The 16,602-nt window shown below is 34.4% G+C and overlaps 2 protein-coding genes across 2 annotated transcripts; one reads left to right on the top strand and one right to left on the bottom strand.

Moving 5' to 3' along the window:
- The first annotated feature begins 1,525 nt into the window (after positions 1–1,525).
- On the top strand, positions 1,526–5,389 carry LOC118028550 (probable aminotransferase ACS10). Its single transcript, XM_035032161.2, has 4 exons — positions 1,526–2,668; positions 2,798–2,938; positions 3,686–3,846; positions 3,932–5,389. Exons 1-4 carry the CDS (start codon positions 2,171–2,173, stop codon positions 4,785–4,787), a joined length of 1,656 nt encoding a protein of 551 aa, XP_034888052.1. The 5' UTR covers positions 1,526–2,170; the 3' UTR covers positions 4,788–5,389.
- Positions 5,390–6,043: 654 nt separating this feature from the next.
- Positions 6,044–10,143, bottom strand: LOC118028549 (probable LRR receptor-like serine/threonine-protein kinase At1g12460). Its single transcript, XM_035032160.2, has 2 exons — positions 8,007–10,143; positions 6,044–7,901 (listed from the first exon to the last, which is right to left on the bottom strand). The coding sequence occupies exons 1-2, from the start codon at positions 9,197–9,199 to the stop codon at positions 6,422–6,424; spliced, it is 2,673 nt and encodes an 890-aa protein (XP_034888051.1). The 5' UTR covers positions 9,200–10,143; the 3' UTR covers positions 6,044–6,421.
- Positions 10,144–16,602: the final 6,459 nt, after the last annotated feature.

Here is a 16,602-nt window from a genome sequence, read left to right as displayed (position 1 = left end):
TTGTACTAGTACCACTAACACAATGCCCAAACTATTTTGTGGAAAACATGTATTACATTTAAAGAAAAAAGGAGACAAATTATATAAAAAAAATACTCATTACAATAACAGTAGTACCATTCTCACAAAAATGTGATGTCACCTTTTTACATGTGTGTAAATATTTATTTTTCAAACAAAAATAGACGAGTTTTTATTAATTTTGTGTTTTATTTTAATCAAAACTTGAGTTTTAATGGTAGATCAACATGTCTCTTTGTTTTTAGTGACCAACAAAAACCTAACACAATATTTTTAACTTTACGATGTATTCAAAAATATATTGATGAGTTTTCGACACTATTTGCTTGGATTTGACTTTTAATAGTTAAGTTGACGAGTTTTATAATTTTAGAGTCTGATATAGAGTTAACATGATGCTTATAACAAAAAAAACAAGAAATCATCGAGTTATTAAATGACTTGACACTAACTCGATGAAAACCCATTGATAATAAATTACTTTCAAATAAGTTTGGAAATAATTTAAACAATTAATGACACATGTATAATAAAATTTGAGTGAAAACACATAATCAAGGTAACTTTTTGTTTAAAAAAGTTCAATAAAGATAATATTTATCTTTTTCAGAAGTATAATTAATTCCTTACTTAAATTTATGGAAATAGTTCATATTATAAAATTCTTAGTTTTTTTGAAAACTAGATGACACTTTATTTCTTCGATGTTCCTTTAATTCTTGGAGATCCCAATTTATGCCGGGTAATAAAAACCGATGTCTCGAGTTCGGTGGTTGGCTGAAAAATCTAAAATATACTGGTATATTAATCGAGATAAAATTAGTTAATCTTTTTCACCATTGTCGGAGATAGGACGAGAAAGATACTATGCACTCCGATTGGAACCGAAGGATACTGAACTGCAGCCATGAAGTATGTATCTAATTGAACAACAAATGTGATGTTCTCATCGTTAAGCATCTCCAAAACTTTTTATATAAAGTTCATTCCTTTATTTATTTATTTTTCAAGCAAGATGTGTCATTAATTACTCCATGATGACCTTATCGTTAATAATTAATAATTTTTTTAGAAAAAATCAATTCGAGTATGCGTGCCGCAATCACCACGCAATTATGTGATTGATGTTTGGGAAGATATGTTAAGGGGTTGTCCTATAATTGGATCACTCAAGACACGTGGGTTGTGGTCCCAGAATCCACATGAGCCGAGGAAAAGCACGTGGCCCAAATAAAAATTAGAACTCTATGCTTGAAGCAGGTCCTAACCCAAAAGGAATTTGAAAGTGATAGGTTGTGTTTTTAAGTGGATATTCCAATCAACTTATATTTATCTTGATTAATTTTTTAAAATTTTAAAATTAATAATTAAATAAATTTTCAATAGGCTAAAATTTATGACATGTAAACTAGTAATATAAGGACCAAATCCAGAAATGATAAGTTAAGTAAATCCTTCAAAATTATTATAGGTGGTTTTTGATTGGGGGAGTTTGCACCGTTCATTACGACAACCTTTGCACAGCACTTGTTTTCTGCCTCAGTTCAAGGCCGGCCATCGCTTCCCTTCCCGGGCTTGGGTTTTGTGGCTTACGGTTGTGGTTGACAGGGGAAGAGACGAATTGGGACTTTTTGTCTTCGAGTGTGAAGGTAGGGGCAGATTCTATCGGCTGACTGCCTGGAAATTCCTAGGGATCTCAAACGAACGGGGAGCATCGCCTTGAGGTCAGATTAAAACAATGCTCCTCTTTGATACGACAGGTGACTTGTTTTATGCGACTGAAATTACTATAAAGCCGGAACTTAGTCTCATGAATCGTTAAAGATTGTGAAGAAAACAATGAGAATTACATAAATTATAAAGAAAATTAAAACTCTTTGAGAAGGACCATTGAGGTAAACTCACGTGGCCTGCAAAACCAAAAAATCCCAGTGAGTAGAGAGAGAGAGAGAGAGAGAGATCCAGTCCTAACCACCCCTCTATAACGAAGGAAACAAAATATGCCGTAGAGTTTACAAAAACGCAAATGAAAAACCTTTCTGAAACCTAACCGCAACCACCATCCTATTATTTCACATCTGGGTTTACCCAATGGATTTTTAATACGAAACCCGTTACACACCTCCATGACTTTTCTACTGCAACTAAAATGACCCGAAACCTATTGTCTCGGACCCGGGCATCCCAACCCGAAGAGGAAACGAAACAAACCACCACTGCTGATAGTGGAGGAACCGCCATGAGAGTTATAGTTCCTTTACAAGGCATTGTTCAGGGTAGAGGAGGTCTCTTTCTAGGCTCAGTAATACCCTGTGCTCTTTTCTACTTTCTCCAGCTTTATCTAAGAAGAAAACACCGTGATGACCCGAATGACCAGGATAACCCAGCAAGGGACCCGAATGCGCCGTCTCCTTCTGGGTCGGCGGGGAAGCTGGCCGAGCTCTCTGGGTTTCCTCGGAATTCGTCTAGAAACCTTCTATCACCGAGAAGTCCGAGAGGACCTGTTTTCTTGCCGGGCCGGGTCAATGGAATAGTGAAGAGTGGGAACTCACCTTACTATGTTGGGTTGAAGAAAGTCCTGGAGGATCCATATGACGATGCGGCCAATCCAAATGGGGTTATTCAGCTTGGTATGGATGAGAACAAGGTGTGTACTTTAGCTTAAAGTTTGGAATTTTTTTCTCTTTCGTATTGGAAGTTTGAATCTTTTGGTCCTTCTTGTGTTGTTTTTATTGGCTTTATTTGTGTTTCGATAATGGGTTTGTGCTTGTTTTAGTTAACGTTGGATTTGGTTAATGAGTGGCTCGTGGAGAATGCAAAGGAAGCAATATTGGGTGGTGGTGGTGAAGGAGAGGAGTTGAATATTAGTGGGATTGCTACTTACCAGCCTTCTCATGGGCTTACGCAATTGAAAGTGGTAATTTACTTCTCTTTGTATTAATGAAACGTGTTTAGGTCATTTTCAGTCAATTAATTCAGTAATAGATTGATTATAACTAGAACTCTAGTCTTCGAAGTTTTTAACCTTACATTCAGCTTAATTAGAATGGTTTTTCTTTTCTCGGATGTTTAATTTGTTAGAAGACGAAAAGCAATTTGATTGGTTTTAGAAATTGAGTTGTATTGACTTGTGATAGGGTCATTCTGTTGTTTAGCTCCCGGGTGTTTTGATAAAGCATAAGTGCAGATTCAAGTGGTTGTTTTATTTATAATAACCTTAGCAAACCTTTACATTGTTAGTGAAATCAAAATGTAAGGAGACATGTTTTTATATGACCTTAAGACCAAACCCAGACCGAGTTTGCGTGCTGCCCTAACTAGCTCTCTATTGCAGCATTATTCTTTTCCTTTTGGGCTCCTTGTGGTGTCTGCAAAATGTCTGTCCTTCCAATCACTTTAATTGTGGATCCCTATTGTATTAATTTACTCTTTCTTTTTGAACAATACCTGGAAGGAATGAAGATTTAGCATTATCCTTTTTTCTCCTATTTATGAGCTAAATAGACATTGCATTCATGCATCATAGTGACAAGTGCTTGCATGCCCATTATCTGCATATGTTGCTTTCCTGCTTGTGACTGGCATCTCTTTTAGCTGCAGTTGGTCACGTTTTTTTTTCCTGTCTAGTTAAACTAAATTTGGTCATTACCTGCTTGTCCTGCAGGCTGTGGCAGGATTTATGTCCCAGATCATGGAAAATGCAGTTTCCTTCAATCCCTCTCTGATGGTACTTACAGCTGGCGCAAACCCTGCAATTGAAATGCTTAGCTTCTGTCTAGCAGATTCTGGAAATGCATTTCTTGTGCCGACGCCATATTACCCAGGGTAACTATGAAATCTGCAATTTCAAAACTTCTCATTCAGTTAAGTTTATCTCGGAAGAGGACTGAAGTCTGAACATGATATGCAGATTTGACTGGGATGTAAAATGGAGAACAGGGGTGGAGATAATTCCCGTTCCTTGCCGCAGTGCTGACAACTTCAGTTTAAGTATAACTGCACTTGATCAAGGATTCAACCAGGCAAAGAAACGTGGTCTCAAAGTCCGTGGGATAATGATTTCAAACCCCTCAAATCCTGTTGGCAATCTGCTTAATCGTGAAACACTTTATAGCCTTCTAGACTTTGCTAGAGAGAAGAACATACATATAGTGTCCAATGAAATATTTGCAGGGTCTACTCATGGGAGCGAGGAGTTTGTGAGCATGGCAGAACTCATTGATTCAGATTATCCTGACCGGGACAGGGTACATATAGTTTATGGTCTTTCAAAAGATCTCTCTCTTCCAGGTTTTAGGGTGGGTGTAATCTACTCCTTCAATGAAAGTGTTCTAGCTGCTGCCAAAAAGTTGACAAGGTTTTCATCAGTTTCAGCTCCGACACAGCATATACTTGTCTCTCTGCTTTCAGATACTGACTTCGTTCAGAAGTTAATAAAGAATAACAGGGAGAGGCTTCAGAAAATGTATGCCGCTTTTGTGGCGGGGTTGAAGCAATTGGGCATTGAGTGCGCAAAGAGCAATGGGGGCTTTTCCTGTTGGGCTGACATGAGTGAGTTAATCAACTCTTACAGTGAGAAAGGGGAGCTTGAGCTTTGGGACAAATTGTTGAATACAGCAAAGCTCAATGTTACTCCAGGATCTTGCTGTCGTTGTATTGAACCTGGATGGTTCCAATTCTGTTTTGCCAACTTGACTGAAAGGGACATTCCTGTAGTCATGGACCGAATTCTTAAAATTGTGAATGTCTGTAAAGCAAGCAGCTGAAATGTTTGGTTTATTCTAAAGAAATAGATCCCCTGCAGATTTTTTGTAGGATAATCAACTCTTACAGTGAGAAAGGGGAGCTTGAGCTTTGGGACAAATTGTTGAATACAGCAAAGCTCAATGTTACTCCAGGATCTTGCTGTCGTTGTATTGAACCTGGACGGTTCCAATTCTGTTTTGCCAACTTGATTGAAAGGGACATTCCTGTAGTCATGGACCGAATTCTTAAAATTGTGAATGTCTGTAAAGCAAGCAGCTGAAATGTTTGGTTTATTCTAAAGAAATAGATCCCCTGCAGATTTTTTGTAGGATAATCAACTCTTACAGTGAGAAAGGGGAGCTTGAGCTTTGGGACAAATTGTTGAATACAGCAAAGCTCAATGTTACTCCAGGATCTTGCTGTCGTTGTATTGAACCTGGATGGTTCCAATTCTGTTTTGCCAACTTGACTGAAAGGGACATTCCTGTAGTCATGGACCGAATTCTTAAAATTGTGAATGTCTGTAAAGCAAGCAGTTGAAATGTTTGGTTTATTCTAAAGATATAGATCACTTACAGATTTTTTGTAGGATAATTTATTGAAGCGGTTACGCAATTGACACTGGAGAAGGTAGAGGAAACCTCTTTAACATTTGCAAATGATCTTGGACAATACAAGTGTATATAAGTTTCTTTTATCTAGAATTTTATTAGTTTTTTCCACACCTTCGATGCCTACAATAAGCAGAACTAAATCCAGACTGTTGGTTTATATTGTTTTCAATAATTCTTTCAATGTTCCATGTCAAACACTTGCGCAAGTGTTCAAAGCTCATTTATGATTTATTGCTGCCTCTTCTTTTCAATGATTGAAAACTGAAATTGAACACTAGTTACCATTAAAATAACTGGTGGGAAGAAATCAATTAGGAGGAGGCACATAACAATATCTTATTAGACTGTTAATTTGGTTGAGTTAAATGAAACAGTATCCACTTGAAGGAATTCTGAAGGAGATTGGCTCTGCAACAGTTGAACTAAAAGAGAAAGTAACTAGTGGAATGCTTAAAAATCATTACCTCTGGAGCCTAGAGGGAACTTGCTGTGCCACGGCCGCCACAGCTTCTATCTTTGAAACATTTGATATGTTGACAGAGAGTTCTGTGATCTTCCGTTCCACTTTACAGGAGCTGGAGCAAGGTGCTTCCCTGAGGCTGCACTGGAGCAAAGGATTATACTTTTCATTCCACTTCGGTTCATTCATCCTTCCAGTCCCATAGTTCATGCTATTCCAATCCAATAGCTGCTTTACCTTCCTTACCTTGTCCACGTCAATTACGAGGAACAAGATCAAACTAGAACTCTTGTAAAATTTGACATTTTCTCTATTGCAAATAAATTACAATAAATGAATCATTTTATTGCAAAATGTTACAAATATCAGGAACAATTTACTCTTTTAATTTCAAAATGAATAGAAAAGAATGATTTTTCTTCTTTTTTCCCCCTAATATGCAACTGTCTTGTCTCTGCACAACTAAGCACACCAGTTTCCAGCTAGACTACCACTTTTTTTTTATTGAAAGTACATATTTAATTAAACTCTGAGGTGGTTCAAGAAAGCTCTGTATTGCACTTCGACCACTACGATGATTCTACTCCAACCTTATGGACTCAAGGACCTGAACAACCTCAGCCATGCTTGGTCTTCTTGAAGGAACCTCAGATGTACAAATCAATCCTAGCTTCATGACTTGAATCAACTCATTCTCTGAAAAACCTCGCAAGCTTCTATCAAAGCAATCTGATGCAGAGCCAGTCTCCAGCAATCCACGAACATATTCACACAGAACCACCACCTCATTTGCTGTTGGACTCTCCACTGGTTTTCTCCCGGTTACCAGCTCCAAAAGAATTACTCCAAAACTATACACATCACATTTATCACTCGATCTTAGACTCTGAGCCAACTCTGGTGCAACATACCCTACTGCATTGTGGAATTTGGTTAAACCATAATTGTCCAAAATGGGAAGCAACTTCCCCAACCCATAATCAGACAACTTGGCCTCATAATTTTCATCTAATAGTATGTTAGTGGATTTGATGTTGAGATGGAGAATTGGAGGCCTACAGTCATGGTGAAGGTAAGAAAGCGCTCTCGCTATTCCAAGAGCAATTTGAAACCTTCTAGACCAGTACAATTCTCTATTCCCAACACCAGTACTGGTTCCTGGATAATTAAGCCCATGCAGATTGTCATATAGATTGCCATTTGGAACAAATTCAGACAAAATTAACTGCATCGTTGAAGACCAGTAATACCCTTGAAATGCAACCAAATTGGGATGTCGAAGATTACCTAACAATCCGATTTCTTGCTCAAATTCATCTTGACTTCTGATCCTACCCAGGGTCTCAAGCTTCTTCACTGCAATAGAAACCCCACCTTCAAAAGTAGTTCTGTATACTGTTCCAATTGATCCACCGCCTATTAAACATTCCTTGTCTAGCAAAGCTTTGGTTCCAGCCTCCCAATCTTCGTACTTAGAAGGCAAAGTCTTGCTGAACAGAACCAGCTTCCCGATTATAACATTTGAATCTGTTGAATCCAATGGTGTGCTCTCAACAACAGTTGTCACGTTGTCTTTTTTCCTCCTGCGTGCCCTGATGTTCATAATCGATACCACACAGACCCCAGTAAGGATCAGTGCAGCAGCAACAATCGCCACAATAACAGAGTTACTGAGCACTTTGTTTTTCTTTGATCCATTACCTGTCCCATTGCCACCTCCTGAGCAAGAAATATCCAAAGGGACACCACAGAGCCCAGAATTGTTAAGAAATGCAGCTGTGCCGAAAGCCTGGATTTTTGGTATTGAAGGAATGGGACCAGAAAGGTTGTTGGAGGAGACATTGAAATATTTTAAGTTTGCCAATTTTCCAAGAGAATATGGAATTGTCCCAGAAAGGTTATTTTGTGACAGTTCAAGAAGCTTGAGGTTTGATAGGCTTCCTAGAGTCTCCGGTATGCTACCATCTAGCTGGTTCCTACGCAAATCAAGGACTTCCAGGGAAGTCAAATTATCAAGGGTGTTGGGAATTTCTCCATCTAAAGCATTTCCAGAAACATCCCTGAATCAAAAGATCAGAATTTTTTTTGTCATGCTTGGATTAAGTAATAATAATTTTAAAAAAAGCTGATAACATCTAAAACATTTAGATAGTGTTTGGACTCACAGCTCACGAAGAAACCTGCAGTTACTTATATCTTTGGGAATTTCACCAGAAAGATTGAGATTGTGCAAATCCAAAAGAAGAAGCCACTCAATGCTTCCAAATTCTGCAGGGATTGTCCCCTGTATTGAATTGTCACCCAATTTAAACACCAAAAGCCTCTCCAAATTTGCAATACCAGCTGGAATGCTCCCATTCAGCCTGTTAAATCCCAAGTCGATAAATTCAAGGCTTTTGCAGTTTGTAATGCCCAAAGGGATTTCACCATCCAGATTATTACTTGAAGCATCAAAGAACTCCAGACTCTCACTGCAAGTTCTCATCGCTGGAATCTCTCCTTGAAACGCATTATGCGATACGTTGAAGTAACTCAAGTTTTGCGATCCAAGAATTTCGAATGGAGCCAACCCAGTAAACAAATTGCTGCCAAGATCCAAAAAACGCAATCTTTGGCATTTTGAAACCTCTTCAAGCACGCGCCCAGTTAACACATTGCTCCTCAAAGACATATACTCTAATGCAGGAATATCACAAATCCCAGAAGGCAATTCACCACTAAAATTATTGAAAGAGAAATCAAACCCTTCAAGATTAGTGCAGTTTGCAATTGAAGCGGGGATTAAACCAGAAAGACTATTATGAGAAAAGGAAACAAACTTGGTCTTGTAACAAAACTTGAACAAAGCAAATGGAATCTCCCCACTGTAACCATTCCTTGACAAATCAAGAAATCTAATATTTTGCAAATCACCAATGAACTCTGGTATTGACCCAGATAAGGCATTAGAACTCAAATTTATCTTCCACAATGTGCTTAATTCTGCATATTCTTGTGGGATATTGCTTGTAAATTTATTGCCAAACAATGTCAAGATTCTTAAAGATCTCAAACCTGATAATGCTGGTGACAAAACCCCAGATAAGCTTGTGTTCCACAAAACAATTCTCTGTACAAAACCAAGAGGATTGCAGAACACACCATTGTAATCACAAGGATTGCCACTTGGAACCCAATTAACCAAACTGTTGTAAGGGTCGTTGCTGATGTTAGCCTTGAATTGTAGTAAGATCTCCTTCTCGGTAGCTGGTGAAACTGTAGTAGCAGTGAATCCAAGGAAGAAAAAAAATAAGAGCAAAAGAGCATGAGAAAGACACAATTGATACAATCTTCTCATGCTCACAGTATAAATGTTCATAAATGGATCTGCCCCTTTGACATTATTGATGATGGATCCAATTGAAACAGGATCTGGGTCTCCTTGCCACTTTACGTGAACTAATTCTTGTAGCTCTCATATTGAGAAACACAAAAGCACACTCATGCCCATGTAAGGGTGGCATTTTTCAACTTCTGGTATCACTGAAACTAAAGAAAGCACTTAAATTGGTGAACACATTTGCACGCAAAACAACCCCATTAGTTAATGGCACAAAAACAAGTATCTAGGGGGCTTCGCTTTTGTGGGGTTTGTGTTAAAAAATGAAACTGATGAGGCATGGGAAGTGAAGCAATGAAAATGGTGAAGAAATAGTGGTCGTCTCACCCTGACAGCACCTTTCCTGGAAAGGAAGCAGGCGAGCCAATTTCATAATCCCTCTCTCTGCTTTAAAAAGCATCTCTCTCTAACATGGTGTTGGTGTATGTATAGTTGCCGCCAACTGAAGAAGAACCACGTGCATGTCCATGTCTTTCTCACTACCTCTGGTCCATACCACATAATTATACTTGAAAAAAAAAAAAAAACACTGATCTTTTTATGGATTGCAATAAAAAAGAGAGAGAGAAATCTGTCTTGTTAACTGACCAGTCCTTGACCATGACCTTGCAAGCTTCTGTAGCTGTCTGCAGTCATGCATTTATTCTCTCTCACCAAGCCATGCCAACTGGCCACACAAAAGGGAATACCCTTCGAAGGGGACTAATTAATTTGATCAAATTAAGAAGAAGAAAAAAAGAAAAGGAGTTGCTATACTGTAAAAGAGAAAAACAAGGAAATAAAGTGAAGCAAAGGAAGGGGCCTTTGAGTTTTATTTTTTCTTTTTGTGGATTAGTTTTTGTATGTGTTGCTGCTTTTTGGAGGAGGCCATTGAAGCGACATATGAGAGGATTGTTTTTTTTATTTGTTTTGCAGTGAGAGAGATGAGACGTAAAATGTATTCTTCCTTTGATGTTAAAGGAGGTGATGCATGACAGCTTTTTTTCTTAAAAAAAAAAATAGTAGTGGCTAAAAGATTTCAAAACTAGGTTTTTTAAGACGCTATACGTCGTGGAATAGATTATTTTTTTTAGTTTTTAAAAAAATATAAAGATATTAGAATGTTAAAAATTTAATACTTGCTGGATAAAAAAAATATTAAATTATTGAAATATTGATATATTGAAAGATATATTATTTTTAAAAATATATTAAAATAATAATATATTAGATTGACCCGAGTCGACTATAATTAACTTAAAAAACTCGTGTTTTACATAATAAAAATGTGATAGCTCTACATAAATTATATATACCAAAACAAATCAGGAAAGTCAATCATGATAAACCAAGTATTGAAGGTCAAAAAAGAAAAAAAATATACTAGATCTTAAAAAAAACTAAAAAAATAGCTCAAGTAAACTTAGATTGATGGTCGGCGCTACACCACATACTGAAATTTTTTTAACTAGATGTAATAAAAAAATATAAGACCCGGGTCATTGAGTCATTTGAGTTTCATAAGATCATTTAATTAAATAACATGTAAAAAAAGGCAATCCTTATTTAATAATATGAAAAACCAAGTAGACCCCATAAATCTTTTAATTATGGGTTAATTTTCTAAATTCAAAGTCAATGAAATCTTAGACTCAATTCGATAAAAAAACTCAACTCTAAATTAATTTAATGTTGAATGATAAAATTAAAAGAAAAAAACCATGGACTCGAGTCATTTAATACATTGGTTTAATAAGCTTGATTATTCTAATAATATGAAAAAAAAGAGGCAACTTTGATTTAATAATATGAGAAACCAAACAAACTCGACTGAATCTTCTATACTTAAGTTAATTTCTTAAACTCGCAATTTGCAAAATCGTACACTGAGACTAATAAAAAAGTATAATTCTTAACAAATTTAATGTTTAGTGATGAAATAAAAAAAATATTCAAAAAATTTATTAAAAAAAAAAACACAATGATGAGAAAAATAAAGATCAATTTAACATGAAAAAAATAGAGGATGAAATTGCAACAAAAAAATCAACTTGAAAAATCACCTAAAAAATAGTTGTCAAAAGAATGAGAACCGAATATGAAAGATGAAGTAAATGAAAACATTTTTTAATTTGAAATAATTAATTGAAATAAGAGAATTATAATTAAAATAAGAGGAACTAAATCTCAAAAAAAGAATAAATTGAAGGGTTATTGTGATTTTTTCAGGGACCTCATACTAATCAAGGTGGAGCGAGATGGGAAAAGGGATAAAAAAGAAAATACAATTGGCGTTGAACTGGATGGGACTACAATACACCATCACCACTAAGATGAACTGGAAGACATCCTGGAAGGCTTTTTTTAGCTATTGTAAATTGACACACTCACCGCTTGAATACAGTGAGGCGACTTGCATGCTGGCGTGTGCCAATACACGTGCTAACTATATATATATTATTTAAAATATTAATTTGCCTCTAACACTACATGGAAATTATGAATAAATTAATATGAAAGTACCAATAAGCCCCTGAAAAGACTCAATTACTCATCTAAAAAAACTTAATGTTTTTTTTTATAAAAAGGCTAAACTTGTTACTCCACTATTTTAATAAATAGTAAGTTTTCTCTCAGGTTACAATAGTTTTTCCACTAGGCTTAGTTTATATTAATAATATAATTAAAAGTTTATTTATAAAAATATCACAGTTTGTTATAGGTGTTATATGCAAAATTTTGACACAAAACAAGTCTCATACGTGCATCCTTAAAATTGCAATGGTAGAGACATTTTTCCAACTCGCAGTTAGTGGGCATATGAGACCTACAAGATCTAATGTTATACTAGCCTTGGTACCCGTGCGATGCCGCGGGTCATTTTTTTTTGTATAAAAATATTAAAAAAAACAAAAATTTAAAAATCTTGGGTTTTTTTGCAAGGCCATACACAAAGAATTTTGTGTTTGGCTGCAACGTCTGACCTAGAAGTAATATTTATAATATTAATAATAAAATTAAACTTGCATGACCCAAGTTTAAGTGAGCCTGATTGCAACACTGGACTCAAGAATATTGGATGTGGGTCTGGCTATAAGGTCGTGTCATAAAAGTGTGATAATTAAATAGACTAATTAAAAAAAAAACAAAGGAAAAAAATTAACAGAAAGGAAAAAACTAATGAAGAAAAAAAAAATGAATTAATTGGGTTAACCCTTTAAACCAGGTTATGCCGTAAAACCTTGGATTGTCAAGCCCAGGATATGTATCATGAAAGTATAAAAGTCTGATAATTAAATAGAAAGAAAAATTAACTTTAACAAACTAAACTAAATGAAAAAAATAACTCGTCAAATCAAGTCAACCCATCAAACCCGAGATCCGTATCATGAAAATCTGATAACTAAATAAAAAAATTTTAACATTAACAAACCAAATAAAAAAAAATTCATAAAAAAAATTAAAAAGAAAAAAACAAAGCTAATATTGTAGTAATCCATAATGTTTTTTTTTTTTTTGAAAAAAGCTACAAAGCTAAGTTTTCAACCAGATCAATATAAAAAAAACGACAAAGACTATTTTTTTTTAAATAAATTTTGGGTAAAATAAATGAAAAATGTAAAAAAAAGAAAACAAAAGCGGAAAAAAAAAAACACGTTGGGAAAGCTACAGTGTTTTAAAGAAATAAACAAAAAAAACTACAATTTCAACCAGTTCAATAGTAAAAAAAATAAAATCAACAAAAAAAATTCTGAAAAAAAATGCAAAAATTGACAATTTGAAAAAAAAGAAAAACAAATAAAAAAAATAAAAAAACATGTGGGGAAAGCTAAAGCTAGATTATCATTCAGCTCAATATTGAAAAAATAAATTCGATAAATATAATTTTTTAAAAAAATATATAGGGAAACACTGCAGCAAAACAAAAAACTATATAGGGGAAACACTGTAGCAATCCATATTATTTAAAAAAAACTACAAAGCTAAATTCTCAACCAACTTAATATAAAAAAAAAAAATCTACAAGGATCATGTTGAAAAAAAAATCATAAAAAGAAAAAAAACCAATGTATGAGAATATTATAGAAATCCACAATGTTTTAAAGAAAAAAACTATATAGTTAAATTTTTAACCAGCTTAATATTTAAAAAAAATTAGTAAAGATAATTTTGAAAAAAAAATTAAAAAAAAAAGAAAAAAAAAACAAAGACAAAGAAGTCAATTTTGGGTAAAAAAAAAGGAAAAAAAAACATGTAAAAAAAAAAAAACTACAATTAAAAAACTTCTACAGGAAAAAAAAAAAATCACAGCTGCTACAGTGATTTTCCCACACGTTTTAGAGTTCTTTAATATATATATATATATATATTTTAAAAAAATTTATTTTTAATATTAATATATTAAAATGATTAAAAAAATATCAAAAAAATATATTTTTAAATTTTTTTGGAAGCATAGCTGAACAGTAATGCTAAAGGAAGTCTAAGAAATGGATTTGAATAATTTAAAAAAAAATAATTTTATTTGTGAAAAAAAGACAATTTTCCTACTGTAAAATTATAAAACCTTCAAAATGAATTTAGATTTAATTAACTTAACGCAAAAAGAAATATTTATAAAGCTGCATCTTCTAGCCCTAAACTAAGGGATGTATAAGAAACCTCTATGTACTTATAAATCTGCAGTGGCTGCTAGTAACTTCTGGCTGGTACTTTTGATTTATTTTTTTTATAAATTATTAAAAAATAAAAAGGATATTTTCTCCTTTAAAAAAACGTAATTAATAGAATGGGCCAATTCCCACTTCCCATAGAAATTGTCATTTATTATTTAGTATAATAAAATGGGCCAGCTAAACTAGACAACCAGAGGTATATAATTTTCAGTTTGAATTTTATAAAAAAATGAATTAAATTAAATTTTTTTAAATTAAAAGTAATTCAAACTGATCAATTTGATTTAATTTAATTTTTTTTTAAAAAAAATTTAGTTCAAATCAATTTCGCTATTTCTTTTTTTTAGTTTAGCTTGGCTTTTTTAATTTGGTTCGGTTTTTTTTTTTTTTTATCTGGCTTAGGTTTTTTGGTTTGGGCTTTATTTGTTTTTTTTTTGTTTCAGTTTTATAAAATCAAAACCGAATCGATTAGTTTTTTAAAAATTTTAATCAGTTTTTTTTTTAAATTTAATTTTTTCAATTATTTTTTTTAATTTTCTCAGTTTAATTAGTTTTTTAGATTTTTTCTTACCCCGGAACAAAACTACAAAAATATAGTGATCTTAAAACACAGCAATTAATGACCGGTTGATCATTGAATGTGGGTTTATTAATTGTCAATTTTCTTCTTCCATTCCTTCTCGTGACGCTTGTGGAGTCGTGGTCGTCTTTTGTTATTATTATTATAGTCGTGGTCGTCTTTTGTTATTATTATTATAGTCGTGGTCGTCTTTTCTTTTTTATTAATCAAATCTAATTTTTTTCAAAAATTATTTTTAAAATACAAGCTGTTAATTTGTTTTTAGGCCGATAATTTAATCAGGTACACGAAACGTAAACGCTTTTGTTTTTTCTATAAAAATAAAAGGTGAACATAGTTGGCATCAACTCTTTTGTGGTCCCCACCAGGACAATCACGGCCCTTGTGCTCTCCTATTAAGTTGCCACGTCAATGTCAAACATGCTGCTGCGGCACACTTTACAACCACCCATTAACGCGTGTGCGTCACTTACTCAACATGTGAAATTCGATAAATTGAAGGGGCTTTGTTTGTAAAAAATTTAGGGACCTTCTTAAGGTTTGCCTTCATTTGAGTTCCAAAAAATCTTATTGCTAACTCATACTCTGAGCTTGGCAGGTGGCTTGAGTTGTTTATAATTTTCATGGAGTCAATGGGCCTCGATGAATTACGGTTTCATAGTGAATTGAATTGTTGCTTTAGGAATGTTTTTAAAGAATAATCAAGTTTTTAGTGGATAATTTATTTTCAATCTTTTATATTGTTTTGTATTTTTTTTTCAATCTTTTTAAACAATTAAATTTCTTAATAAAAAACAATCGAACACTAATGGAGTAAGAATCTCTTAAAACATCCCAGGGTATCAAGAATAATATTTTACTAATTAAAATTCTCATATGTTTGAAAAAATGTGGGGTTGAATGTTGTCTCGGATACCAGCTTGATGTAGTTATGTAAGGAATTTTGAAGTGTCCATGCTCTGTCAAAAGCTTCAGCGAGGCGTGTGGTAATGGGAAGCATGGATTGTTTAATGGAGTCGTCGCTTTCTGGGGAGCACTTGACAGGGAAAGTTTGGTAGTGGTGAAGGTAAAGATGCCATTGTAGACTTGCTTCTCTGTCTCTGCACGTCCTGTTTGTTGTTACCTGTGGAAGTAGGGAAGCCATTTGCTGTGGTCTGGAATCAGAATCTCGACAAAAACTTGGAACTAAAAGTAGAAGCAATGGAGATGCTTTAACTCCAAGTCAAATTCGGACAATTTCGATTCAACCCTGAAGCACAGAGCTCACTCCTTCAACAAGGATGTCTCGACTCCTATAAAATATTCTACCAAGTACAACATGACGTTGGATTTTCATTACCAAGTCTTCTCACTCATCAGTTTGAAGCACACATTTTCACAAGGTTAGGGGTAGCCCATCTTCTTGTGTCCCAATTTCAAACCCTATCAAGAGTAATTAATAGTTATCAATGACCTTGTAGTGCATTTTTATTTTTACAAGATGCAAGAGGGAGGCGAGCCTCACTTTAATTTGTCTACCTGTTGCTGATGGCTCAATTTCTACAATGATGCAGCTGCAAATTCGAGCTCTGAAATCAGCCGAGCCCGCTGCTTGTGGGCTATTGTGCTGCACCCTTAACAAGGATCCACTCCCGATATTTAGTGCTTGGAATTAGATCAATCAGATGGACACCAGTGATTCAGAGAGTGGGGGAGAACAATTTGTATCTAAATAATTTCGATCATTATCTTGCCGCATTAAAGGCAACATTCAATATTTTATATGTGCATGTGGCACATGTTATCATTATCATGTCAATAATCTCCATTACCGAAAACACAATAATTTGCTTCGTGAGATTACTATCGTTCCAAGGCAGGAAGGTGCTCAGAAATCTCTATGTTGCTAATGAGTGATAATTATAAGAGTTGAGAAACTGGTGCTTAGTCATAACGTGCCAGTTTTTATCTGTGCAACTACACCAAGCAGACATCTACATCCTGAATGCCACAAAATGGTGCTTTTACAAATAAAATTTCTCTTCCCGGCATTCTTCTTAAAGTCGAATTAGAATGATAATATAGTCGACCAAAACAAAGCTTTGGGGGAGTAGGATTATGAACAATGTTATACTAGGCGTGAGCCCCCAACATATTTTATGTACAAA

Source organism: Populus alba, chromosome 3 (assembly GCF_005239225.2).
Source record: "Populus alba chromosome 3, ASM523922v2, whole genome shotgun sequence".
NCBI classification, from domain to species: Eukaryota; Viridiplantae; Streptophyta; class Magnoliopsida; order Malpighiales; family Salicaceae; genus Populus; species Populus alba.
The sequence above is the reverse complement of the archived record's forward strand: the minus strand, read 5'-3'. Positions and strand labels throughout refer to the sequence as shown.